The sequence below is a fragment of the Dipodomys spectabilis genome, unplaced genomic scaffold, assembly GCF_019054845.1.
Source record: "Dipodomys spectabilis isolate Male_0828 unplaced genomic scaffold, ASM1905484v1 ptg000018l, whole genome shotgun sequence".
In the NCBI taxonomy this organism is placed as follows: Eukaryota; Metazoa; Chordata; class Mammalia; order Rodentia; family Heteromyidae; genus Dipodomys; species Dipodomys spectabilis.
The window spans coordinates 12,917,453-12,945,000 of NW_024870695.1; the positions used below are offsets into that span (position 1 = coordinate 12,917,453).

The 27,548-nt window shown below is 40.6% G+C and overlaps 1 protein-coding gene across 1 annotated transcript in view; it reads left to right on the forward strand.

Annotated features, from left to right (window-relative positions):
• The window catches only part of Ikzf3 (IKAROS family zinc finger 3), an 89,366-nt gene continuing 61,818 nt past the window's right edge, over positions 1–27,548 (forward strand). The window contains exons 1-3 of the mRNA XM_042674198.1: positions 1–381; positions 23,214–23,267; positions 23,492–23,593. Coding sequence (XP_042530132.1) covers positions 375–381; positions 23,214–23,267; positions 23,492–23,593 — 163 coding nt within the window. The 5' untranslated portion in view covers positions 1–374. The remainder of the gene's footprint in view (positions 382–23,213; positions 23,268–23,491; positions 23,594–27,548) is intronic.

The window sequence follows — 27,548 nt, forward strand, 5'->3', positions numbered from 1 at the left end:
CTTGCCAAGGACGCAGATCCCATCCCGCCGTGGGATCGCGCCCGGTCACCCATTAGTCTCCTCAAATAGACACCGCGAGGCAGTTACTCTGATGCACCATTTCCAGGATCTGGGGGTTCCTGCGGTGTGACCAGAAAAGGGGCTGAAGGTGCCGAACCTGCGTTCTTTAAAGCCTCCGCCAGCCAGCGCCGCTGTAACCTCGCGCACCGGCAGGTCGCCCGCTCCTCCGGCCCCGGACGAACCGCGCCGAGCGACGCGCGCCACCGGAGCCGACCCGACCCGACCCGGGAATCTCCAGCAAGCACGGCCGGAGCACGTGGCGCGGGCCGGGGAGCCTGAGCTGCAGCTCCAGCCCGACGCAGCCCGGCGGAGACATGGCAGGTGAGCCGCCGCCCCTTGCACCAGGGGGTCTTGGAGAAGCTCCGGCGGTGCCCGCTGCGCGCGGGGGCTTTTCCTTTTGCAGCTATAGTTTGGCTTCTGTTTCTTTCGTCAAAAGTTTTTTTTTTTGCTTTTTTTAAAAGGTATTTCCGCGGGTTGGTTCTCACACACCTCCTTTTCCAACCTTGCAAAGGGATCGCTTTTCTCCGCAGTTTTCTTTCTTGGCGGGGTGGGGGGAGAGGGAGGGGGGTGTCAGGCCCGAAGTCTGCAGGGGAAGCGCGTTCGCGGGGCGGCCCTGCGTTGGCAGCAGATGGGAATAGAATCGTACCGGGCAATGAGTTTGTTTTTCCATTCATGGCCTCGAAGTCCCTTGGAATTAGATTAGCCCGAGTGGCTTTTTCTGAAAAGGTAACTACTTCCCTCGGCCCCCCCCCCCCCCCCCCGCATTTCTTCTGAGGGGTAAACACTGTGGTCGTGGAGAGGGGCTCATCTTAAAGTGATTGTCAGCCCGGTGACCTTGGAATTCCATCTCCTAAATGAGCCCCCCCCCCCCCCCACCTCTCCCAAAGCAAATAATCAAGTTCAAGTACAGTGTTTTCATTCAACTTCGTTTAGGAAGTTATAAAACTCTCCTTGCTGCACAGAATTGGGATGGGGGCCGGAGTGGTGGTGGTGGTGGTAATGCACTTCCTTGGATTAACTACAATTTCCCAACCGCTGTGCAACTTCAATAGTCTTTTTCAAGAAGTGCTTCTAAAATTTTGAAGATGGCAGCTGTATCTCAACTTCAAGGAGGAGGAGGAGTTCCCATTTAGAATAACAGAGTTTGAGAAATGCATGTATTTTAATATAAAAACAGGTGATGATGCTTAGCTAAAGTGCAGAGTGGCGAAATGTGAGGAAAATACTGGATATTTTCTTCGCAGTAATCTCAGGATCTCCTCCGTTGAACCTTGATCTTAGATATCTCTAGTTCTAGAGTTAATGAAAAGATGATTAAGTACTCTGGCTCATGGACAAAAGTGGTAGTTTTGTTGCATTATACAAATGTAACAATGCAATCTTAAATCCTGTCTGTACGTGGATATACTTTTTTTTTTACTGCCTTAACGCATGTAAATATTTTTTTCTTCTAAGTACTAAATGATAATCCAATGAATAATAGTACATATTTAGTACATAGAATTTTTTTAGATACATTAGTTGTAAGAGTTACATTGTGACGTTTCCACATAATGTGTCCTAATCTAGCTCACCTTCTCTATCAGTCTCCTGTATCCTACTTCTTAAAACAATTTCAGCAGGTTTCATTGTTCTAAGTAGAAACTTTTAAATGGCCATTATTGAATAATGCTTCAAGTATTTTCTCTTGTGGAAAATTCCTTATGCTTTTCATTTTACAATCATCAGCATTAAAAAAAAGTTAAATGTTTGCATTTTATTTCATCAAAGTACATCGTACACATCTATGGAAATGTCAAAATTAAACCCCTTTGTACAATTAATATATGCTAATACAAAATTGCATTTTGGATATTTAAATAATGGCTTACGAAGTATAATTTTTAGCACCGAAAAGTTTTCATTGGCTAAGAATAGTTTTAAAAAGTTGGGGGAAAAAAGTTATGGGAAATTATTTTTTTTTAAAACTCTCATGCATTAATGATTACAAATAATTAGTTTACCTTTGTGAGGTTATAAATCAATATTCTAGCACTATTTTCTTAGTTTTTAAGCCCATCGCTTATGCAAATAATGTACAGAGTCATATAAATCCATAGAAACGGAAATATTTCTCTGTAAATATTATCAGATTTATTTATTCAAGGTGAAATAAACTAAAGTATTTTAGGGATGTCCTAATAGGCTCTTAGATGAGACTCATAAAGACTCTGAAGGAGAAAAGAATGTATAGACTTTAAAGGAATAGAATATAGATCAGTAATTTTTAAAGTTAGGAGTTTAGATAATTGTATCTATAATTCATAGATTCATAAAGATGGATGGATGGTCTATAGTGTGCTTCATACAAAAACTTAAAGATTGCAATGAAAGAGATTAATGTTGGGCTTGGTTATTCTAACACTAATTCCTGGATACAATAAAATAAAATATATAAAAAGTTTATTATAGTAACCTATAGCTCGTATTTTTCACACTTAAAATATTTTAAGAAAATCTTGATTTTTCCTCTCATTTTAGCATAGAGGTTTGACCTATAGTATATACCTTGTTCAGTAGTGTATGAGGGGAAGCATTTATATTTTTGCCTAATTTGGTTGTTGAATCAATATACCAGTTTATTGTAAAATGTAAGATTAGCGACTCATTCTTTTGGTAATATAAAAGTATTTATTTATTTATCTTTTCAAAAATGCAGAGTATCAAAAGCTATAACTTTTGTCTTTTATCACAGTGACCTAAAATATTTGCTATCCAAGGAGCATATCAGTACATTTTATTACTTGTGGTATATTAATGTCACTTTTAGCTGATATGATTGGGAAATTAGATGGTTCACGATGCTGAGTTTCACAGATAATAGCAGATTTCCCATTTAACAATATAAAGTCTTTATTTTAACAGGTTGAGTAGAGTTTTTTTTAAAGTATATTTATTACATAGCCTCCTGCTTTATTTATTTATTTTTTTTGGTGCCTGAACTCTGGGCCTGGGTGCTGTTCCTCAGCTCTTCAGCTCAAGGCTAGCACTCTACCACTTAAGCCACAGTGCCACTTCCGGCTTTTTTCTTTTTGCTTATGTGGTGCTGAGGAATCGAACCCAGGGCCTCATGCATGCAAGGCAAGCACTCTACCACTGAGCCACCTTCCCAGCCCCAAGCCTCCTGCTTTATATACTTGGTACATAGCAGATACCTTCATCTCAGTGACCCATTGTCTCTGTGGGTCACAATTGAGTTGACCAGGTAATATAGTTCTTTATTTATTCTCATGGGTTATTTTAAACTGTGCAGAACTGAAATCCTTACACTAAGTATTCCCAATTTGTGTGTGTGTGTGTGTGTGTGTGTGTGTGTGGTGTGTGTGTGCACCTGTGTGTGTGTGTGTGTGTGTATTCTTTTTTGACATCAGCTTTTCAGGTCATTTTCTATGTTCTGGATGGCTGATATGAACAGATTTAACTTTCAGGTGGTGTTTTTTTGCCCTCTGTTATAAGTGTGTGGACGTTGAAATGGCAGCGTTTTAGGGAACTATGGGCACAGAAAGGCCATGGGTTCCTGGGGTAGAAAAGGTAGAAAATAGTTTTTTGAAGTTTCTATTTGCACCTTCTGTTGTCTAACAAGCTACTTCACACGTCCATATCTTTGCTAAAATTTTCACCACAATGTCTATTGGTTGCCTACTGATCTTTCAGGACTCGACTCAGGCATCATTGCTACCAAATCTCTACTGATGACTTCTTCCTAGTACCTCCCTCATCTAGGGGAAGAGCTTCTACTTTCTGTGGATAGTTATTCATTTATTTTATTAGCATCCATTAGTTGTATAAGGGAGGGGGATCCACTGGGACATTTCCACACAGTTATACAATGCATACATGTATTCTCACTTTCTCTATCACTCTCCCCTATTTAAAATTGCAACAGGTTTCATTGTTTTATCTTTTTTATACATGTGAATCAACTGTATGGAGTATATTCATCCTTATTCACCTACTTTTTTAGCCTTCTCTTCTCCAGCTGGTGCCCGTCGGTTTTGCTTTTCTGTTTTTCTGTGTGTGTGTCCATGTGCATTACTTGCACCAAGGTAAAATTATTTATTGATTTAATATTTATTCCTTCTCTGGTCTTTAGGCGTCTGGAGAGCAGAGGTTATAGGGTCTTTGCTTGTCTTGTTTTGTGTATGTGTATGCTGGTCCTGGAGACCAAACTCAGGGTCTGGGCCCTGTCCTTGTGGTGTTTTTGCTCAAGACTAGTGCTCTAGCACTGAGCCACAGTTCTACTTTTACCTTTTTTGGTAGATGATTACGTATAAAAGTCGCTTGGAGGGCTGGGAAGTTGGCTCAGTGGTAGAGCGCTTGCCTTGCATGCCAGAGGCCCTGGGTTCGATTCCTCAGCACCACATAAGCAAAAAGAAAAAAGCCAGAAGTGGCGCTGTGGCTCAAGTGGTAAAGCGCTAGCCTTGAGCTGAAGAGCTGAGGGACAGCGCCCAGGCCCAGAGTTCAGGCCCCACGACCGGACCCAAAAAAAAAAAAAAGTCTCATGGATTTCCTTGCCTAGGCTGTCTTCAAACCTTGATTCTCAAATCTCAGCCTCCTGAGTAGCTAAGATTGCAGCTATAAGCAAACAGCTTGATTTTTGTGTTCAAAAGTAAAGAAGATGAATGTTAAATATTTTTAGTGTTTCAACTTTCTAACAGATTACTTTGTCTTGTTTAATTAAAACTTATTGTGGGGCTAGGGATGCCGCTCAGTGGAACACTTGCCTAGCATTCATAAGGCACCCTCCCGAAAAATAACCCCAAATCCTCAAAAAGAAAAATCTGAAGTAATAAGGTGAAGCACTTGTAAGTGGCAATACATTTTATATGCATTATCTTTGGTGTTTTCCCCATTTGCAAATAAAACAAAATTCAGAAATGATTAATGTACAGGAACTGATGATAAAGTTGCAATTTTTATCTATAATTAACACTAGGTTTCAAGTTTTTCTTTACTAAAATGATCTTCCTATTCTCATTGTTCGATTTTTTAGTAGATTACATATTTAAAAAAAATCTTAACAAGTCGTTTAAGGATACAGGTGGACCTGTTGCAACAATAAGTACAAGTTGTAATGTCAAAAACGAGCTTTACAACGTTGGTGGGGGGGGAGGGGTGGAAGATTGGGTGGGGGGGAGGCTGGGAAGGGATGTGAAGGGTAAACAAAGGAGGAGGCTGCAATGCTTGATAAGAAATGTACGCATTATCCTGCCCATGTAATTGTAACCCCTCTGTACAGTATGTTCACAAAAAAAAAAATTAAAAAAAAATCTTAAAGGGTCACAAAAAAAAATTAAAAAAAAACTTAAAGGGTGGCACTGGGATTTGAATTCAAGGTCTCTGGCTTGCTTACCTGGTACTCTACCACTTGAGTCACACCACGAGTAATATTTCAAGTTATTATTATTATAGATCACTAAGATGCCCCTTTATTTTATATACAGTAATACATCTAAGATTTTATTTGAAAAGAAAAAATGCATTTTTAAAAAGAAGGTCCTGCCAGGCACCACATGCCTGTAATCCTAGCTACTCAGGAGGCTGAGATCCGAGGATCACAGTTCAAAGCCAGCCTGGACAAGAAAGTCCATGAGACTCTTATCTCCAACAAACTACCAAAAAGGCCACAAGTGGAGCTATGGCTCAAGTGGTAGATCACTAGCTTTGAGCAAAAAGAAGCTCAGAGACAGCTCCCAAGTCCTGAGTTCAAGCCTCCCCACCCTCTGCCAGCTCAAAACTTTTGGTACTAGGCAGGCAATATGAAATTCAGAAATTCAGAAAGTTCTGTAGAAATTATGATTGAAATTAAACCCATGGTCCTTAGAACTAAACAACTTTTTAAAGACAAATTTAAAAAATTTATAAAAGGGATGTACAGAGTAGATAGTTTTTCTTTGCTTTTGTCTCCTCCTCCCCCCACTCCTCTTCCTTCTTCCTTTTCTCCTTCTCCTTCTCCTTCTCCTTCTCCTTCTCCTCCTTTCTTCTTCTTCCTTCTTCTTCTTCTTCTTCTTCTTCTTCTTCTTCTTCTTCTTCTTCTTCTTCTTCTTCTTCTTCTTCTTCTTCTTCTTCTTCTTCTTCTTCTTCTTCTTCCTCTTCTTCCTCTTCTTCCTCTTCTTCCTCTTCTTCCTCTTCTTCTTCCTCTTCTTCTTCCTCTTCTTCTTCCTCTTCTTCTTCCTCTTCTTCTTCTTCTTCTTCTTTCTTCTTTCTTCTTCTTTTTTGGTACTGGGGATTGAACCCAAGATGTTACACTTGCTTTTACCACTGAGTTACATCCCAGCCCTAGATAAAGTTTTGTAACTCCGTGTTGGTGCTGTGGATATCAGGCTGCACCACTCAAGCTTGAGAAGTAGATGGGCCAGAAGGGCAGAGGGAAGCTCATCAGTGGGGCCAGGAGTACATCATGCATCACCTCCCTCCCACATGCCTTGGGACGGTCTGAGACAAGAGGCAAGAGCAGACCTAACGGGTCCCTCCCTGCGTTCTCAGAGAGCAGGGCTCCGTGTGCGAGCGAGGGCAGACTGGGCAGGAGAAATAGATGGTCCAATAACTTACAAGAAATACCCATCTAAAACAATTGTGTCCTAATGGACTCAAAGGGGTCAGGAGAGAGAAATTATCCATGACTGCTTGCCTACCTCTTTGGTTTGTGAATTCTTTCTGTAGGACAAAAGAGTACTTTGACAATCCTAACCCATTTACTTCTGCTTGCTGCTATAAAAACAAAACCTCCTAGAATGAAGGAGACTATCTTGGTGAAAAACTGAGTGTGAAATAGCCTTTCAACACATTTCATGCATTCTAGTAATAACATTTGTAAATTTGACAAACAAGATGTCAATATAAAATAGGCCCTTGACATTTATGAATGTGACCAGCTCTTTTGGAGCCTATGTAGATTACCTTGGAAGAATATAATACATGATAATTTGTAATATTATAGCTTCTGGACAGATTTAAGTAGGAATGTGTGTGTGTGTGTGTGTGTGTGTGTGTGTGTGTGTATGTATGTATCTTCTTAATTGTGACTTGGTAGTGTTTGGAGGCCAGATTCACAGGCAAGCACGTGTGCCACACCAGACACAGTTTAAGGAAAGTAATTTGGAGTTGCCTAGAGGACCCCATAGATAGCCTTTATAAGACACATCAGTGACCTAATGCATCTTAGTTATACCAAACTAAACAATTACATTTTAAAACTTGGTTTTATTTTTATTTTACTTATTTATTTATTTATTTATTTTGCCAGTCCTGGGTGGGGCTTGAACTCAGGACATGGGCACTATCCTTGAGCTTCTTCTGCTCAAAGCTAGCATTTTACCACTTGAGCCACAGTGCTACTTCCAGCTTCCACCATTTAAGTGGTACTCAGGAATCAAACCCAGGGCTTCATGCATGCTAGGCAAGCACTCTACCACTGAGACACATTCCCAGCCCTGTTTTTATTTTAATTAATTAATTTATTTTAGTTGGTTGTGGGGGCTTGAACTCAGGGCCTCTTTGTATTCAAGACTAGCTCTCTACCACTGAAGCCACAGCATCACTTCTAGTTTTTGAGTGGTTAATTGGAGATAAGAGTCTCACTGGGGCTTTTCTGCCCAGGCTGGCTTTGAACCATGATCCTTAGATCTCAGGCTCCTGAGTAGCTAGGATTACAGGCTTGAGCCACCGTGCCTGGCTTAGCTATGTTCTTTAAAACAGAAAATTCAATTTATATGATAAGGCAATTAATAATTGAACAAATGCATATATATTAATATGTGAGTATGTGTGTGCATGTGCGTGCCAGTCCTGGAGCTTGAACTCAGTGCTGTCCCTGAGCTTATTTTGCTCAAGGCTGGCACTCTACTACTTGAGCCACACCTCTACTTCTGCCTTTTTGGAAGTTTTATTGGAGATGAGAGTTCACGTGGACTGGGAGAGAGTGAGGGAAGGGGTGATATTTTCTAAAAGGAAATGTACTCTTTACTTGACTTATGTAACTGTAACCTCTCTGTACATCACTTTGTAGTAACAATAAAAATAAATTAAGGATTGGGAATGTGGCTTAGTGGTAGAGTGCTTGACTAGCATGCATGAAGCCCTGAGTTCCATTCCTCAGTACCACATAAACAGAAAAAGGCAGAAGTATCACTGTGGCTCAAGTTGTAGAGTGCTAATCTTGAGCAAAAGAAGCTCAGGGATAATACCCAGGCCCTGAGTTCAAGCCCCAGGACTGGAAAAATTAATTAATTGATTGATTAATTAAAAAATTTAAGAAGAGTCTCATGGGCTTTCCTGACCAGGTTGTCTTTGTACTACAACCCTCAGATCTTAGCCTCCTGAGTAGGTAGGGTTACAGGTATGAACCACCAGCACCCAGCCTGAACAAGTTTATATTAGATTCCAATATTGGCATAGAATGCAGGGAAGGAGTATATTCCTGAAGGAGTGGGTGGTTAATTATGTTGAACGTAACTAAGAAATCAAGAAAATGAGGATAGAAAGTGTGGGCTGGCTTTGGCCACATGAAATTTGCTAGTGACCCTGTCAAAGGGGGCTTTTGAAGAATGAGAGGGAAAGAAACTCAATTGAAGTAGTTAAAGTAAAAATGGAAATAGAGGAAGTAGAAATGTTGACAATAGGCTAGTTTTCCCAGAACTTTGGCTATGAGATAAAGAAATCAATAAAGACATTGCTGGAGGCAGATGTGGATTGAGGATTTTGTTTTGTGTTCTATAGATGGGTGACATTTGTATAATCTGAATCTTTATTAAAAAAAGTCAAAGTCAAAATTAAGACAGATTTTTTTTTTTTGCCAGTCCTGTGGCTTGAATTCAGGGCCTGGGCACTGTTCCTGAGCTTCTTTTGCTCAAGGCTAGTGCTCTATCACTTGAGCCACAGCACCACTTCCAGCTTTTTCTGTTTATGTGGTACTGAGGAATCTAACCCAGGGCTTCATGCATGCTAGGTAAGCACTCTACCACTAAGCCACTTTCCCAACCGTAAAACAGATTTTGACATCCCAGTTCTCAGGGAGGTTTGAAAATTAGCTATCACAGAAATATCTTCACCTGTGGTTGGTGTGCATAGTCAGCTTTGTGGCACTGTCACAAGAAAAGCTACTTAAGAAGAAAAGAGGTTGGGGATGGAGGCGTGGCTCAGGTGGTAGGGCACCTGCTAATGAACAAAACTGTCAGATACCAAGTTAGAGTCCAGGTCTCTGACAAAACAATAAAAAAAATTAAAAAGGAAGAAAAGTTCATTTCACTCATAGTTTTAGAGGTTTGGAGTTCAAGATTAGGCAGCTCTGGTGAGAGTGGTGTATGGAATCACTAAGAACAAGTGGTCATACCTCAAACAGAAAGAGCAGGGGGTGGGCTTGCTCCTTTCCTAACCTAGGTACTTCAGGGAAGCCACATTAATCCTTTTTCAGCGCAATGTCTTCAAAGACCTTCTACTAGGCCCTGCTTCTGCTGTTGCTGCTTCTGCTGCTGGCTTCTCCTCCTCCTCCTCCTCCTCCTTCTTCTTCTTTTTTTGCAAATTCTTTATTGTGATTCAGTGATTACATAATTTCACAGTATTGTGGGATAGTGATGCTTAGTTAAAGTCACAGACACATTCTAACTTTCATGGGGCAAATTGTCTATCATGGTCTATAAAGTTTATGGGTTCTATGAGCTTTGACAATACAGTTATTTCTTACACATCAGGCGATATGTACATTCCTTTCCTTTTGCATGGCGTCAGCTGTTCCCTCTTTCCCATTCGGCCCCTCCTTCCCATCACTGCCATTGAGTTGCTTAGTTCTTTTTGATCAATGTCTAGTGCAGCTGATAGGTCCCAATGTTGTATGTTTTCCCCTGATTCCCTCTAGTTCTGTGTCCTCCTCCTAGTTTCCCTCCAGTGTACACATATATATGTGATCAGCAGCATGGGGTTTAGTAGTGATTGGACCAAATGAGTGGAGGTCCTTTGTTTCTCAAGTCTTGTTGACTTTGTCATATCACCTTGTTTTGGATTTAACATCCACTTATCAGGGAGACCATGTGCCGTTTGTCTCTGCACTTGGCTTACCTCACTCAATATGATTTCTTCTAGTTCCATTCATTTCCCTGCAAATGCCATTATTTTGTCCTTTCTAATGGATGCATAATATTTCATTGTATATAGATACCACAATTTTTGGATCCATTCATCTGTGGTGGGGCATCTGGGTTGTTTGCATATCCTGGCTATTGTGAACAGTGCTGCAATAAACATGGAGGTGCATGTGTCCTTGTATCCTGGTTCCTGTTGTTCAGGATAGATGCCTAGGAGTGGTATGTAGGCCCTGCTTCTTAATGCTTCCATCAATCTCCAAATTCCACTTCCCTGAAAACCAAGCTTCTAACACATGGACCTGTGGAGAGACTCAAACTACATCCACAGCAATATGCAAGTTAATGTCTACACTATGGGAAAATTTTAAGCTTCATGGAGTATTAGTGGATGAATAGTGTATATATAATAAAGGTTTTGTAGCAGAACCATGAAAAACCCTTGAAATTCCATATTTTCTTCCAAGTGGGAAGATGCTGCTGTAATTACATTTGTAAGGTTTAGTAATTTAAATATTTGAGGCTGTGTGTTCATTAGATTTTTTAAAGAAAATTAAGGAATAGGGGCTGGGAAAGTGGCTCAGTGGTAGAGTGCTTGCCTTGCATGCAAGAGGCCCTGGGTTCGATTCCTCAGCACCACATAAGCAAAAAGAAAAAAGCTGGAAGTGGCGCTGTGGCTCAAGTGGTAGAGCGCTAGCCTTGAGCTGAAGAGCTGAGGGACCAGAGTTCAGAGCCCAGGCCCAGAGTTCAGGCCCCACAATCGGACCAAAAAAAAAAAAAAAAGAAAATTAAGGAGTAGCATATACTATAAAGCACATGCCTTATGTATGTAACTTGATTCTTTTTTACATATATATGGCTTTCCAGATAAAGATAAGAATCATTTGTATCACTTTAAAAAGTTTCCTTATGGGGTTGAAGGCGTGGCTTAGGTGGTAGAGTGCCTGCCAAAGAGTGATAAGTGTCAGATACTGAGTTCAAATTCTGGTCATAGACAATGGTCATTTAATGGTCATTATTCCTTTTGTCCCCCAGTTAAACACTATTCAGACTTCTATTGTCATTGATTTAGTTTACTTGTTCTGGAATTTCATATAAATTTAATTATACAATAGGTACTTTTTTGTGTATATCTGGCTTCTTTTCCTCAGCAAGATTTTTGAGATCCACATATGTTCTTTATATATACTAGTAGTTCAGTGTTATTGTATAGTGTGATTATAGCACAATTTATTGATTCATCTGTTGCTGTTGGTAGACAGGTTTATTATTTCTAGTGTTTTGACCTTGTTATGAATGTTCTTATAGATAGATAGATAGATAGATAGATAGATATGCTGCTTGAATATATGGTGAAGACTAGCATTTCTAGTCATAAGGTAGATATTCTTAGCTTTGATAAATACCACCAGTCAGATTTCAAAGAGATTCAACCAGTTTACCCTCCCACTACCAATGTCTGAGAGTTTCATTTAATTGTACATTTTGTCAAAACTTTAACTATTGTCAGTCTTTTTCATTTTAGCCATTCCAGGAGTTGAAGAGTAGTATTTCATTGTGGTTTTGGTTTTCATTTTCCTGATGAACAATGATGTTAGATATCTTTTCTTACTATTTATTGCCATTAGGATATTACTTTTCCTAAAGTGTCTAAAGTGTTATAGTCAATGGAGTTTTGCTTGTTTTTGTCTTTTTAAAAACTGGTTGTCTTTTTTTTTTCAATAAATGGTTTTGTCGGCATTTTAAAAACTTTTGGAAATATCTAATTTGTGATAAATGTATTGTAAATATATTATCTCACTTTATAACTTGCTTGTTAATAAATTTGATTAATAGAATTCCCAATTTCAGTGGAGACAAACTTACCAATTATTTTTCTTTTGTGATTAAGTGTTCTCTGTGTCATGTTTAAGAAATCTTTGTTTTCTTTAAAGCCATGAACATGTTCTCTATTGTCATTCCCTAGAAGTTTGGTTGTTTCATACTTTTATCTATTATATACTTTATTTATTTTTTATTGTAAAGATACTATACAGAGGGTTACAGTTACATGAGCAAGGTAATGAGTACACTTCCTATTGAGCATTGTTACCCCCTCCATTGTTTTCCCCCTACCATCCCTTCCCTCCCTACCTTCCCCGAGGTTTTTTTTTTTTTTTAATTGTGATTAAATGATTACATAATTCTATTATACACTTTAAATTACAGGTTTTGTTTTTGGCTTTAGTTATTTTTATCACAAATCCAGGCATTTTACAGTTTAAAAAGGCCTTAATTTGAACATGCTGGGTCAATAATTCTCTTATAAATAACACTAACATGTAGTGTTGATTTTTCCGTTTTCTCTATATATTCACTTGATGGCATGTGATATCTAAGGTGAAATGGAAATGTATTTATTTTTTTGGCAATTTTAAAATAACTAACTTAACAAGAAAATATAGTAGGCTTTGAGTTTGTTTCTTTGACTATGATTGTCAGCAATTCATCCTTGCCCAGTCTATAATTTCATCATCAGGCATTTGATCTATGGGAAAAAATGAAAGACCTTATGTAAGAGAATAGGATAGGAAGAACAGGAATGTTAACATGGGCTGTATTTGGTCTGGGGTCCTTAGCCTAATAGTCTTGATATTTCTTAACCTTTTACTTTAGTACAAGGAAGTAAGGAAGAATTTCATGGCTGGGGGGATTATTCTTGTTCTAAGGTATGATCTTTGTTTATCAATCTTTCCTTCCCCTCAATCAACAATAACACAAAATTATTTAGTTGAAGTATTTGAAATTAGTAGGATCTAAAATCTCTTCTGATTCTGGCCTTCTAATATCTATAATTGGTATTTAAAAACACAATTTTAATTCTGTGAAACTGCAGTGAAACTCAAGACAGGAATCCTGATTCAGATGTATGTGTGTGTGTTTGTGTGTGTGTGTGTGTGTGTGTGTGTGTGTACGCATGTGCATGTGTGTATGTACTGCCAGAACTGGGACTTGAACTCAAAGTCTTGTGATCTCCCTTGTCTTTTTCCCTTAGCCCTTTTGTTAAAGACTGGTTCTAAACTTTTGATTTTTTTTCTTTTTGGTTGGTTGTGGGGCTTGAACTCAGGGCCTGGGTGCTATCCCTGAGCTCTTCTGCTCAAAGCTAGTGCTCTACCTCATTGATCCACAGTTCCACTTCCAGTTTTTGAGTGGAGATAAGAGTCTCACAGGGACTTTTTTGCCTCAGGGTTGGCTTTGAACCTTGGTCTTCAGATCTCAGCCTCCTGAGTGGCTAGGATTACAGGATTACAGGCATGAGCCACTGGTGCTGCCTCTACTTTTGATTTTTTGATGGCTAATGAGAGATAAGAGTCTCTCAGATTTGTCTTCCCCAGGCTGGATTTAAACCTTGATCTCAGCTTCTTGAGTGTTTAGGATTCCAGGCATGAGCCACCAACACCCAGTGGATCTTCATTTCTTAATAGGTCACAGAGACTGTGTGCTTGAACAAAATTTCTTGTTATTTTTAAAAATCGTTTGCATCCTGTTTATAAAATGGGTGATTTTACAAATGCCACTGTGTCTAATTCTCTTGCAACAATACCATGAGGTAAAAAGAAATCTTATTGCAATCACTGGGATGAGTGCTGATGCAGTGTTTTTTGAAGGACCACACACCAACAAAAAGAAGTTTAGAAGTCCTCACCATTGAGGCTGGGAAGTTGGCTCAGTGGTAGAGTGCTTGCCTTGCATGCCTGAGGCCCTGGGTTCGATTCCTCAGCACCACATAAGCAAAAAGAAAAAAGCCGGAAGTGGCACTGTGACTCAAGTGGTAGAGCACTAGCCTTGAGCTGAAGAGCTGAGGGACAGTGCCCAGGCCCAGAGTTCAGGCCCCATGACCGGGCCCAAAAAAAAAAAAAAAAAGAAGTCCTCACCATGGTCAGAGAATTTGCCCTGTGTGTACCCAGCAAGCTGAACTAGGCCTTGATTAGTGCATTTCAGGATACTTGAGTTTCACTACATTTGAGGAATTTTTTTTTAACCATTAGAGTTTCCCTGAAAAAGGAAGGTAATATGTGTGTGATATATTATACACAATTTAATATGTATAAATTATATATAATTTAATATAATTATGTAATACATAAGATGTTATAAGTATATATTAGACTACATTGCATACATGTGATATATATGATATATGATAATATGTAATATAATATATAATAATATAATGTATATGAAATAACATTTATTGTAAGTATATATATATATGAAAGGTTTAAACAGAAGTCATACAAGTAGAGGACTATTAGAAAAAAAATTCAAGCATCAGGTGGCAAGGAAAGAAGTTGTAGCTAGGCACTGGGAAGGTGGCTCAATGGTAGAATACTTGTCTTGCATGCATGAGGCCCTGGGTTTGATTCCTCAGCACCACATAAGCAGAAAAAGACGGAAGTGGGGCTAAGGCTCAAGTGGTAGAGTGCTAGTCTACAGCTGAAGAACTAGGGGACAGCGCCCAGGCCTAGAGTTCAGGCCCACAACCGACAAAAAAAAAAAGTTGTAGCTAGTTAAGGTATCCACTCCAACTAATGTTACTCCAACTTAATGTTACTGACTCTAGGGTCCCACTGAAATTTCTTTTTTTTTTTGGTCGGCCGTGGGGCTTGAACTCTGGGCCTGGGTGCTGTCCCTCAGCTCTTCAGCTCAAGGCAAGCGCTCTACCACTTGAGCTACAGCGCCACTTCCATGACTCTAGGGTCCCAGAGTCATCTTCAGAACTGTTTTTGTGGCAGAATTCCATTGATATGGTGGTGATGAGCAGAGGTGGCCAAGTATTTCTTTGCTACGTTTACAGTCCCAAGAAGTAGTACTGTAAGAGTGAAAAAAATTTCTACAGTCAGTGCTTTGATTTCCAAAGATTTTGTGTGTGTGTGTGTGTGTGTGTGTGTGTGTGTGTGTGTGTGTGTGTGTCTCAGTTGTAGGGCCTGAACTCTGGGTCTGGGCGCTGTCCCTCAGCACTTCAGCTCAAGGCTATCGCTCTACCATTTGAGCCACAGTGCCACTTTTGGCTTTTTCTGTTTATGTGGTGCTGAGGAATCAAACCCAGGGTCTCATGCATGCAAGGCAAATAATCTACCACTGAGCTACCTTCCTAGTCCCTGATTTCCAAAGATTTAGTCTGGATGAGAGGATATTTTAGGTAAGAGGTGGCATAATTTTTTTTTTTTTTTGGTCGGTCATGGGGCTTGACCTCTGGGCCTGGGCACTGTCCCTCATCTCTTCAGCTCAAGGCAAGTGCTCTACCACTTGAGCTATAGCACCACTTCCTATTTTAGTAAGAGAAGCTACCTTTTTTTTCTCAAAAAAGAAAGAAAGAGACATGAGGTTAAGTGAGTCAGTTTACTGTTTGAAGATGAAAAGGAATATCAACTTTCGAGACAGCTTTCTGGTACCTGTTAGGTCCCTGCACTGCATGCAGCTGGTGAATTCAGTACAGAATTCTTTCTGAAATTTGACATTTTGTTCTCCTTTAAGTCCTGTACTTTCTGCTTGGTAAACAAACCAATGAGTGGAAATTTGAGCTCTGAAACTTGTATTACCAAGTATCCTTAATTGCTCTTTGTTTGATACTTACCTAACAGTATTATAAATAAAGCTCAGTTCATAACCATTTAAGAACGAACAGGATTACAAAATTCGTTGCTAATGATAATTTGGTTTTGCTCATAGATGATTGACAGAGCTAAGAGTAAGATGTTTACATGATCATTGATGAGATCTTATTTAACTAAACTGCCATTTCCAAATTTAAGTTTTATTCATAATCTGGCCCTTTTATTTTGAAATATACAAAATGGTACTTTCTAGCATCTTAAAACATCTTCTAGGGGCTGGGAAGATGGCTCAGTGGTAGAGCGCTTGCCTTGCATGCATGAGGCCTTGGGTTCGATTCCTCAGCACCACATAAGCAAAAAGAAAAAAGCCGGAAGTGGCACTGTGGCTCAAGTGGTAGAGCGCTAGCCTTGAGCTGAAGAGCTGAGGGACAGCACCTAGGCCCAGAGTTCAGGCCCCATGACCGGACACAAAAAACAAAAACAAAAACAAAAAAAAACCCATCTTCTAAGGTTGACATATTTTATTAATTGATAAATTGATTATGCCTGGACTAGGGCTTGAATTTAGGACCTCACACTCTCACTTGGCTTTTTTGCTCTAGGCTAAACCACAGCTTCAGGTCTAGCTTTTTGCTGGTTAATTGGGAAACAAGATTTGCATCGACTTTTCTGCTCAGACTTGCTTTGAACTGTGATTCTCTGATCTCAGCCTCCTAAGTAGCTAGGATTATGGGCATGAGCTGTTGATGCCTGGCTATCCACAGATTTTTGCCAGCATCACTCTAATTGATTTGGGGACATTTCTGTTACTGCTTTTCCATACAAACAACAACAACATATCTATTAGCAATGACTCTGATATCTTTCCATCCACAAAGTGACCTGCTTTCTGAATATAGACTTTCTTTCTACTTAGTTTTCTAGAGCATTCTTTTTGTCGTTGTTGTTGTTGGTTATGGGGCTTGAACTCAGGGCTTACTACTTTGAGCCACAGCACCCATTTCCAGCTTTCTGGTGATTAATGGAAGTAAGGAGTCTCAGGGATTTTCTTGCTTGGGCCAGCTTCCAACTATAATCCTTATATCTCAGTTTTCTGAGTAGCTAGGATTATCTATATGTGTAATGTATATAAAATAATATATGTAAACCACTGGTGCCCAGCTACTAGTGCATTCTTTTGGAAATTATTTTGAAACTATGTTGACTGTCCAGACTTTTAAAGACCCCAGTAGATTCCACTAAATGGAGAACTTTTGGGGGGTGGGGGGGATGGCTTTTTTTTTTTTTTTTTGCTAAAGTGCAAAGAAATTACAGAATAATAAGTTGACTATTAAAAAGATTTTGCCACACCTAAGAATACTGAACAAGTTTCTGTTCACTTGGGAATTACTTCACCATGTATCTACTGCTGGCTTTGAATACAACTTCATGTTCTTATAAACAACTTTAAGTTTGGTGGGGGGTGAGAAACGTACTTCAATCTATTTTGCCTTTGTGTTTTAAAATCTTTTAGCAGTGAAAAAGAATGTCTATATGGCCTGATTTCAGTGGGGTTAGATACCCTTTGAGGTTGTGAATACTAGGTAGTTAGAATCTTTTTCGCTTAGAAGTTGTACTCTATTAGTTGGGGTGTTATTTACAGTACACACAAGGGCATCTGAAAAAAAATATTATTGAGACCTATTTAAATGTCACTGCAGAGGATTCAAAAGGTTCAAGGGACCAAGACCTTTTGCCTCTAGGTCACCAAATCAAAAGCCATCTATGGTGCTGGGTTTAACTAAAAGATGTTCCCGAATGACAGTTGCTCATAAAACCTTTGAACTAGTTTTCTTTTTCTTTCTTTTTTTTTTTTTTTTTCTTTTGAGAATACTTTTAGTGTACAATTGAAAGTTTCAGTTAGCTGTTTTTCTTCAGATTATTTGAAAAACACGATCCAACTCACAGAAAAAGTTGCTAAATAGTGCAAAAAAAGTCTATTTTTTCCAGAGATTTTGAGAATAAGTTGCTGACATGATCCCTATCACTCTTGAATAGAAAATACCTCCTATCTTCTCCTAATAAACACAGTACAGACATCAAATCAAGAAATTAATATTCATGCATTACTACTATTTAATCTGGAGTCTCCCCATTTAGGGTTTTGTTTGGGGTGGGGGGGGGGGGCCTGAACTCTGGACCTGGGCGCTATCCTTCAGCTCTTCAGCTCAAGGCTAGCATTCTACCATTTGAGCCACAGCACCACTTCCGGCCTTTTCTGTTTATGTGGTGCTGAGGAATCGAACCCAGGGCCTCATGCATACAAGGCAAGCACTCTGCCACTGAGCCACCTTCCCAGCCCCCCCCATTTAGTTTAGTTTTTTTTTTTTTTTTGTACCAGTACTGGCGCTTAAACTCAGGAACTTGCACTCTGGTTCAGCTTTTTTACTCAAGGCTGGCGCGCTATAGTTTGAAATATACTTTCATATGGAAGTACCAGCTTGGGAATAAGAATCTCATGGACTTTTCTTCTCAGGTTAGCTTTAAACCACAATCTTCAGATCTCGGCCTCCAGAGTAGCTAAGATTACAGACATGAGCCACCACAGTTCTTTACTGTGAGAGGATTCATTTTGGGATTACACACTGCATTTTGTGGTCATTTCTCTTTACTGTCCATAAGTCTGGGGTAACTCCTTTATTGCTCATGACCTGATACTTGAGAGTACAAGCAAGTTGCACTGTAAACTATCCCTCAGTAGAGTTCGTTTGCCTCCTTAGGGCTTGCTTCATGCTATGTATGTTTGTTTGTAATCAGATATCATGCTATTTTCATTTGTCCATTTCTGGCAACAATCATACATAACTTTGCTCAGCTACAATGTTATTGATTAGGTCTCTGTACTCTATAGTTACTTTGTAATTAGTAAGTATTTGGGGAGAAAAGTATTTTGAAACTACATAAATATTCCATTTCTCACCAGACTTTCAATTTATTTACCTGCTTATTTATTTATTATTACTTTTTCTTTCTTGTGTATGTGCCAGTCTTGGAGCTTGAACTCAGGGCCTGGGTACTGTCCTTGAGCTGCTTTTTGCTCAAAGCTAATGCTTGATCACTTGAACCACAGCTCCACTTATGGTTTTATTGAGTAGTTTATTAGAGATAAGATTTTCATGGATATTCCTGCCCAGGCTGACTTCAAACCACAATCCTCAGATCTCAGCCTCCTAAGTAGCTAAGATTACAGGAGTGAGCCCCCAACACCTGGTTTACCTACTTATTAAAATATCATGAACTTCTTTCTCTTTTTTCTTCCTTTCTTCTTCTTTTTTCCTTCCTCCTTTCCTTCCTCCCTCCCTCCCTCCCTCCCTTCCTTCTTTTTCATTCCTTCCTATCTTTTTTCATTCCTTCCTTGTTTATTTGTTTTTATGCTGATATTGGGGCTTGAACTAAAGGCTTCTCACTTTTGCTTAACTTTTTTTTTTTTTTTTTGGGTCCGGTCGTGGGGCCTGAACTCTGGGCCTGGGCACTGTCCCTCAGCTCTTCAGCTCAAGGTTAGCGCTCTACCACTTGAGCCACAGCGCCACTTCTGGCTTTTTTTCTTTTTGCTTATGTGGTGCTGAGGAATCGAACCCAGGGCCTCTTGCATGCAAGGCAAGCACTCTACCACTGAGCTACCTTTCCAGCCCATAAACTTCTTCCTTCCTTCCTTCCTTTCTTCTTTCCTTTTTTTGTCCCCCAGCTCTTCAGCTGTAGACCAGCGCTCTACCACTTGAGCCTCAGCCCCACTTCCGGCTTTTTCTGCTTATGTGGTGCTGAAGAATTGAACCCAGGGCCTCATGCATGCAAGGCGAGCGCTCTACCACTGAGCCACTTTCCCAGCCCATAAACTTATTTCTTTATGAGTTATAAACCTGTACTGTCATTGTTATTTTATTGTTCACTAGTCTCAGACTTGGCCAGTGGAAACTCTTTTCTTTTTTTTTTTTTTTTGGGTCCGGTAGTGGGGCCTGAACTCTGGGCCTGGGCGCTGTCCCTCAGCTCTTCAGCTCAAGGCTAGCGCTCTACCACTTGAGCCACGGCGCCACTTCCGGCTTTTTTCTTTTTGCTTATGTGGTGCTGAGGAATCGAACCCAGGGCCTCATGCATGCAAGGCAAGCGCTCTACCACTGAGTCACCTTCACAGCCCATAAACTTATTTCTTAATGAGCTATAAGCCTGTACTGTCATTATTATTTTATTGTTCACTAGTCTCAGACTCGGCCAGTGGAAACTCTTCATGACACTTCCATATCCTTTTATAATATTCTCTTCATTCTGTTATCTCTCGTTTGCTTTCTAGCACAGCAAAATCCAGATTCATCTTGTACTTTCTCTGCCCCAACCCTGGAAGCAGCCATTTCTTGGAGGAGCCTATTTCTTTTTAATAGAGGATGATGTTTAGAAATTAATATCTAGCAGCCTGAGTAGTGTCATCCCATCCACATACTCTTGCTGAAAAGAACTATGGATTGAATCTATATACATATATGTACATCTATATTTTATATCTCTCTATATATCTTAGAAGAAAATGGTAGAATTAACAATTTCTGTAACATATTCACAATCAATCCAAAACCATTAGGTCACATGAGGAAGCAAGAAAATGTGAGTCTTTCTTTCTTTTTTTTTTTGTTGGTTGTGTGGCTTGAACTCTTGGCCTGGGCGCTTTCCCTGCACTCTTCAGCTCAAGGCAAGTGCTCTACTGCTTGAGCCACAGCGCCACTTCCAAAGGTGAGGCTTTCGGGCTGGGAAGGTGGTTCAGTGGTAGAGCGCTTGCCTTGCATGCCTGAGGCCCTGGGTTTGATTCCTCAGCACCACATAAGCAAAAAGAAAAAAACCAGAAGTGGTGCTGTGGCTCAAGTGGTAGAGCGCTAGCCTTGAGCTGAAGAGCTGAGGGACAGCGCCCAGGCCCAGAGTTCAGGCCCCACGACTGGACCCCCCCCAAAACAAACAAACAAACAAACAAAAAAACACCAAATGTGAGGCTTTCTGAGAAGCAAAGTTAATCAATAGTCACTAATCTCATGATGACATAGAGACTGGAAGAATTTTCAACAGCTATAGTTATACCCAAAGATGTAGGGCTGGAAATATGGCTTAGTGGTGGAGTGCTTGCCTAGCATGCATGAAGCCCTGTACCACATAAACAGAAAAAGCTAGAAGTGGTGCTGTGGCTCAAGTGCTAGCCTTGAGCAAAAGCAGCTCAGAGACAGTGCTCAGGCCCTGTCCAAAGGGCCTGGCCAAAGAAAGTCCTCAGGACTGGCCAAAGAACGATGTAATAGAAAATATTATTATAGTAAATCACAAATAGGACACATCAAGAAAGAAATTATAACAATGAATAAAATGGTTGTTCTGCCACTGAAAATAGCAATATCTGTAATATAAAACTCATTGAATATTGCTTATGTAGCATATACAAGCCTCTGGCACACCATAAGATAAAACAAAACAAAACTTTTGTCTGACAAAACTCACTGAGTAGGTTTAACAGCAAATTTAGATGACAGAAGAAAGAATAAGTGAGCTAATTGTGATGATGCATGCTTGTAATTCCAACACTAGGGAGACGGAGACAGGAGATTGGTGAGTTCCAGACCATCCTGAGCTATACAAGAAACTGCCTTTTTTAAAAAAAAGAAAGAAAGAAAGAAAGAAAGGTTGCCTGTGGCTCACACCTGTAATCCTAGCTACTCAGGAGCCTGAGATCTGAGGATCAAGGTTCAAAGCCATCCCTGGCAGGAAGGTCCATAAAACTCATCTCCAATTAACCGGCAAAAATCTGGAAGTGGAGCTGTGGCTCTAATGCTAGAGCACTAACCTTGAGCACAAAAAGCTCAGGGACAGCTCCTAAACCCTGAGTTCAAGCCCTATGACCTGTACCAAAAAAAAAAAAAAATGCTGGGTGCCAGTGGCTCATGCCTATAATCCCAGCTCCTTAGGAGGCTAAGACCCGAAGACCAATTTGAAGCCAGCCTGAGCCAAAAGTCTGAGACTTTATTTTTTCCTTTGGTGTCTATCCTGGCGCTTGAACTCAGAGCCTGGGCACTGTCCCTGAGTTTTTTCTTCAGCTCAAGGCTAGCACTCTATCATTTGAGCCATAGCTCTACTCCTGACTTTTTGGTGATTTACTGGAGTTACAAGTCTTGTGGACTTTCTGCCCTGGGCTGGCTTTGACCCCCGATCCTCAGATCTCAGCCTTCTGAGTAGCTAGGTTACAAGCATGAGTCACCAATGCCAGGCCAAAATAGTATTCTTTTTTTAAAACAATTTTTGGGGGGGTCCAGTTGTGGGGCCTGGGGCTGGGAAGGTGGCTCGGTGGTAGAGTGCTCGCCTTGCATGCATGAAGCCCTGGGTTCAATTCCTCAGCACCAAATAAGCAGAAAAAGCCGGAAGTGATGCTGTAGCTCAAGTGGTTGAGCGCTAGCCTTGAGCTGAAGAGCTGAGTGACAGCGCCCAGGCCCATGACTGACAAAAAAAAAAAAACAAAACCAGTTGTGGGGCCTGAACTCTTGGCCTGGGCGCTGTCCCTCAGCTCTTCAGCTCAAGGCTAGCGCTCTACCACTTGAGCCACAGCGCCACTTCCGGCTTTTTTTCCCTGCTTATGTGGTGCTTAGGAATCGAACCCAGGGCCTCATGCATGCAAGGCAAGCGCTCTACCACTGAGCCACCTTCCCAGCCCTGAAACAGGTTTTTATTGACATTAAGTGATTACATAAATTTCACAAATTTAACAGTATTGTGGGATAGTGATACTTAGAGTCACATACACATTCTAACCTTCACAAGGCAAATTGTCATTATCATGGTCTATAAAATTTGTGAATTCTATAAGCTTTGGTAATACATCTCATTGTTGCAATGGGTCAGCTGTCCTGTTTACTTTGTCATATTTCCTTGCATTTTGGATTTAATATCCACATAACCAGGAGACCATGTGCCATTTGTCTCTCTGATCTTGGCTTACCTCAATCAGAATGATTTGTTCTAGTTCCATCCATTTCCTGCAAATACCATTATTTTGTCCTTTCTAATGGCTGTATAATATTCCATTGTATAGAGGTACCACAACTTTTGGATCCATTCATCTGTATTAGGGCATCTGGGCATCTGGCATATCTTGGCTCAAAATAGTATTCTTTTTTTTTTGCCAGTTCTGGGGCTTGAACTCAGGGCTGTCTCTGAGCTTTTACTCAAAGCTAGCACTCTTACCACTTGAGCCACTTTGGCTTTTTCTGTTTATGTGGTACTGAGGAATTGAACCCAGGGCTTCATGCATGCTGAGCAAGCACTCTACCACTAAGCTGCATTCCCAGCCCTCATCAAAATAGTATCCCTAACAAGTCTATGGATTGCTTGAATCTGTGGGAATGTACTATGTGTATCTGATCTTTCATGATCTTTTTCTTTTCAGATACACAACCCAATCCGGAGCTGAAAAACAGCCAGGAACAGCCTGTCCCCACAGGTAACGCTGGGTCTTTCCTCTTTAAAATCTTACCTTTATTGAGGAGTTTCCATATATGATATAAGACATGCATATATATGTATATATACATATATAATACATAAATATATATTTGGATATATGTGAGAGGATTCTGTTTATCACTAAGAGAGTCTGAGGATGACAATATGCACATAAAAATCCTTTAAAGTTGACTTCATACTTAAACTCTTTTTGTCTTTTAGAAAGTCCAACAGCTTCAAGTGACTACAGTTTAACCAAACCACATGAAATAGAAAATGTGGATAGTGCAGAAGGCCCAGCCAATGAAGATGATGATGTAGGAGGTAAGTTATCGTGTCCACACTGTACCTAGATATGGGCAAGACCTCTCCTACCAGGAAAGTTTGCATTTGTGAGATTAATGACAAGGGATTCCATTTGTTCATTTCACATATATTTGCATCTAATAGTTTGTTACAAGATGTTAACAAATCTTGAGAATATAAGATATCCATCAAGTTATATTAGCTTCATTTTAAATGTGTCTTTAAACTTTTTCTGCTCTAAAAGTAATACGTGTTCATTATAGAAAGTTTGGGGTGTTTTCCAGTATCAATAGCCTGCTCTTCGATTCTCCAGACAATAGTTATGTCCCTAATAACTCAATTTTTTTCTTTTTCTTTTTTTTTGTGTGTGGGGGGGGTGGGTCATGGGGCTTGAACTCTGGTCCTAGGTGCTGTCCCTGAGCTCTTCAGCTCAAGGCTAGTGCTTTACCACTTGAGCCACAGTGCCACTTCTGGTTTTCTAGTGGTTTATTGGAGATAAGAGTCTCACGAACTTTCCTGCCCGAGCTGGCTTTGAACCATGATCCTCAGATCTCAGCCTCCTGAGTAGCTAAGATTACAGGCATGAGCCACCTGCACCTGGGTTTTTTTTTCTTTTAAAGATCACTTTATTTTAGCTAACTCAAAAATAACATCAAAACAGCTAGTTTGAGGAGGCCACACAAATCTGGCCAGGCTCAAATTTTATAGCATCTCAGTGAACTTCATGTCCATTCAGAAGCAATGGAGCTACCCATGATGAAAGGGTTCATTTACTGGTTCATATTCTGTGCTTTCACTATCAATTACATTTTTATGCTAAGTTAACTTTGGTCATCAGAGGCAGTTTTCCATTCCTCCAGTTTCTTCTTTTTGATTAGACGAATCCATGTACAATTCTGCATCATTTCAGCGCCTCATTGAGGCCCTCACAGAGCTTAAAGTCACTCTGATTCTGGGTACGCTTCAAAAATGGTTTTATCTCATGAGCAAGGGCCACCACATTGCTGCTACTGCTGTGCCAGTGAGTGATGCCAGGCTGGGAGGGCTCAGCATTACCACCTTCCTGAAGACCCAATGTGTGCCTGACAGCACAGCCCGTAGCCACGCCAGCTGCAGAAGATGTCATCTGGGCTATCAGCCCTGGCTACTGGGGTGTAGCTACAAGAGAGCTAACTGCAGACACTGGGGCTGCTGGTGGTGGCCAGGGAGCTGCTGGTGAGAGCAGTGGCGGGGATAGTGGGGGTACCTGGGTGCAGTTCTCATCCAAAGGGCCGTGTGGGAAGTGTGGCTTCTACTTCCACGTGGCATCCTCAGTTCCAGGAGGCTGTACTTCTCCAACAACTCAGTTCTCATCCCAACTCCCAGTATTAATAGAAACCTCACATCTTGAGCGGTTAAGTCCCAAAAGACTGCTCCCATTAAAGATGTCAGGCTCAAGACTCAACTACTCAGATTACCTGTACCTCTGTCTTACTTGGATATAAAGTTGAGGAATCCCCTCTCCCCGGCCCCATACAATCATTTGCTAGGATGGTTTGTAGGATTTGTTCATTCCTTTACCTTCAGCTACCATTTCTCCTCTCCATTTAGTCCCTAAAATTTCCACCTTCATCAGGAATGTTCGGCTTGGCCACTGTGCTGGATGAGATTAGAGGCATTGGTAGTCAAACAAGCACCCCCCCACCCCCGTTCCCTTCCACAGAGGGCAAAACTGGCCCAGCCACAGAGCTGGTGTGCTGTTACTACCCATCAAAGGTACAGCAACATTCACTGTTAACCCCAATTTTGTCTGATGAAGTGAAGGCACAGCCTGCCTTCTTAGACTCTTGGAATTGTAAAGGTTTAAAACAATATTTTTGTTGTTGTTGTTTAGGAATAATCCCTGTTTCTAGCACTTGTAGTTGCATCCCTGGTCCAGTAATCCCTGCATCTGGAAGGAATTTTTTTTTAAAAATAGAGTTGTCATAGGAGATTCCTCTCCCTTGAGTTCAGTGTACAAACCTGATATCCCAGCTATCAGGGAGGCATCAGTAGAAGGATGATCACCTCGGCTAAGCCAAAAATAAAGGCAAGACACAGTCCCAACCTCCCCATTAGTTCTATCAACTGTTGTATGTGTATCTTCTTTAATCTAATTGGTTGAGGATCCTGCATCAACCCAAATATGCTTCTCTACTCTGCAGCATGTAACAACCAAGATAAAGACTGGGAATGCCATTAGTGGTAGAGTGCTTGCCTAGCAGGCATGAGGCCCTGGGTTCAATTCCTCAGTATCTCATAAACAAAAACAAAGCAAAACAACAACAACAACAACAAGATACAGTGCTGGGAAGTAGAGATGTGGCTCAAGTGACAGAGTGAGAGCAAAGGTTTGTGTTCAACCCCCAGTACTCTCACATGTGTGCACATGCACACACACACACACACACACACACCACAGAGTACCCACAGAGGTATCACTCAGTGGTTAGTTCAGTGTGCTTAGCATATACAAGTCTCTGATTCACAGCCTATTTGAACTGCAGTCCTCCTGGTTTTTTTATTTTCTTTTTTCACTTCCCCCAGTAGCTAGGATGACACGTGTATGCCACCACATCAAGCTTTTTCCATTAATATGGACTTAAGGGCTGGGAAGATGGCTCAGTGGTAGAGCGCTTACCTTGCATGCATGACGCCCTGGGTTCGATTCCTCAGCACCACATAAGCAAAAAGAAAAAAGCCGGAAGTGGTGCTGTGGCTCAAGTGGTAGAGCGCTAGCCTTGAGCTGAAGAGCTGAGAGACAGTGCCCAGGCCCAGAGTTCAGGCACCATGACCGGACCCAAAAAAAAAAGATGGATTTAAGTGTTCTGCCCAAGCTGGCCTCGAACCAAGATTTTCCTTATCTTATCCTCCCAAATAGCTAGGATTAGAGGCATAAAGTCACTGGCTTCAAGCTAGTTATTCTTTTTTTATTTTTAAACCACCGGTGCCTGGCTTGTGTAAGAATGTGTATGGCATCCAATCTCTAGCTCTCTGTCCTCCAACCCCAGAGGTCATTGGGTGAAGCTGAAAGTTCCAGCCCTTTAATTACTTGGTCTTTCTGGTGATTAACCTCATCCTGAAGCTGTGGAGAAGCCCCATCCTACGCCTCCTCATTAGAATGAACCCAGGTGCTTTTGGAAGGGCCTTGTTATAAATAAAATACACTCCTATCACTAAGGAAACTGCAGTAGTTTTAAGAGCTCTGTGCCCATAACTAGCAATAGGAGCAAAGATCAATTATATCTTTGTGTTATACTGTGGTGTGGAAGGTTCACTGAAGAAGGAATCTGAAAGAAAAACTCACCTCTATCTTACAACCCAAAGGTAAAATGTTCTATTAGCATTATGGAATACTTACATTCAGGCTGTGTGTGTGTGTGTGTGTGTGTGTGTGTATGTGTGTGTGTTTTGAGCACTAAAATTTATACTGCTTACATTTTATGCTGCTAAATATGTTAAAAATCTAATCATTATTGCTTTATGCATATCATTGAGATCTCATCTAAGATATCATTTCTTTCAGGAAAATTCCCTGACAACCCAGCCACTATTTGTGTGTGTGTGTGTGTGTGTGTGTGTGTGTGTGTGTGAGAGAGAGAGAGAGAGAGAGAGAGAGAGAGAGAGAGAGAGAGAGAGAGAGTATGTACCAGATGGGGGCTTGAACTCTGAGCTTAAGCACTATTCCTTAGCTTTATAGCTCCAGGCTAGCACTCTACCACTTGAACCACAGTTCCATTTCTAGTTTTTTTTTGCTGGTTAATAGGCATGAGTCTCTTGGACTTACCTTTCTTGTTTGGTTTTGAACTCTGATCCTTAGATCTCAGCCTCCTGAGTAGCTAGGATTACAAGTGTGAGCCACCCACACCTGAACCAGCCACCTAAAAAAAAACCCACCAAAAAAACTCCCAAAACAACAACAAAAAACCCACTGCCCCTCATTTTAAGTTTTGTA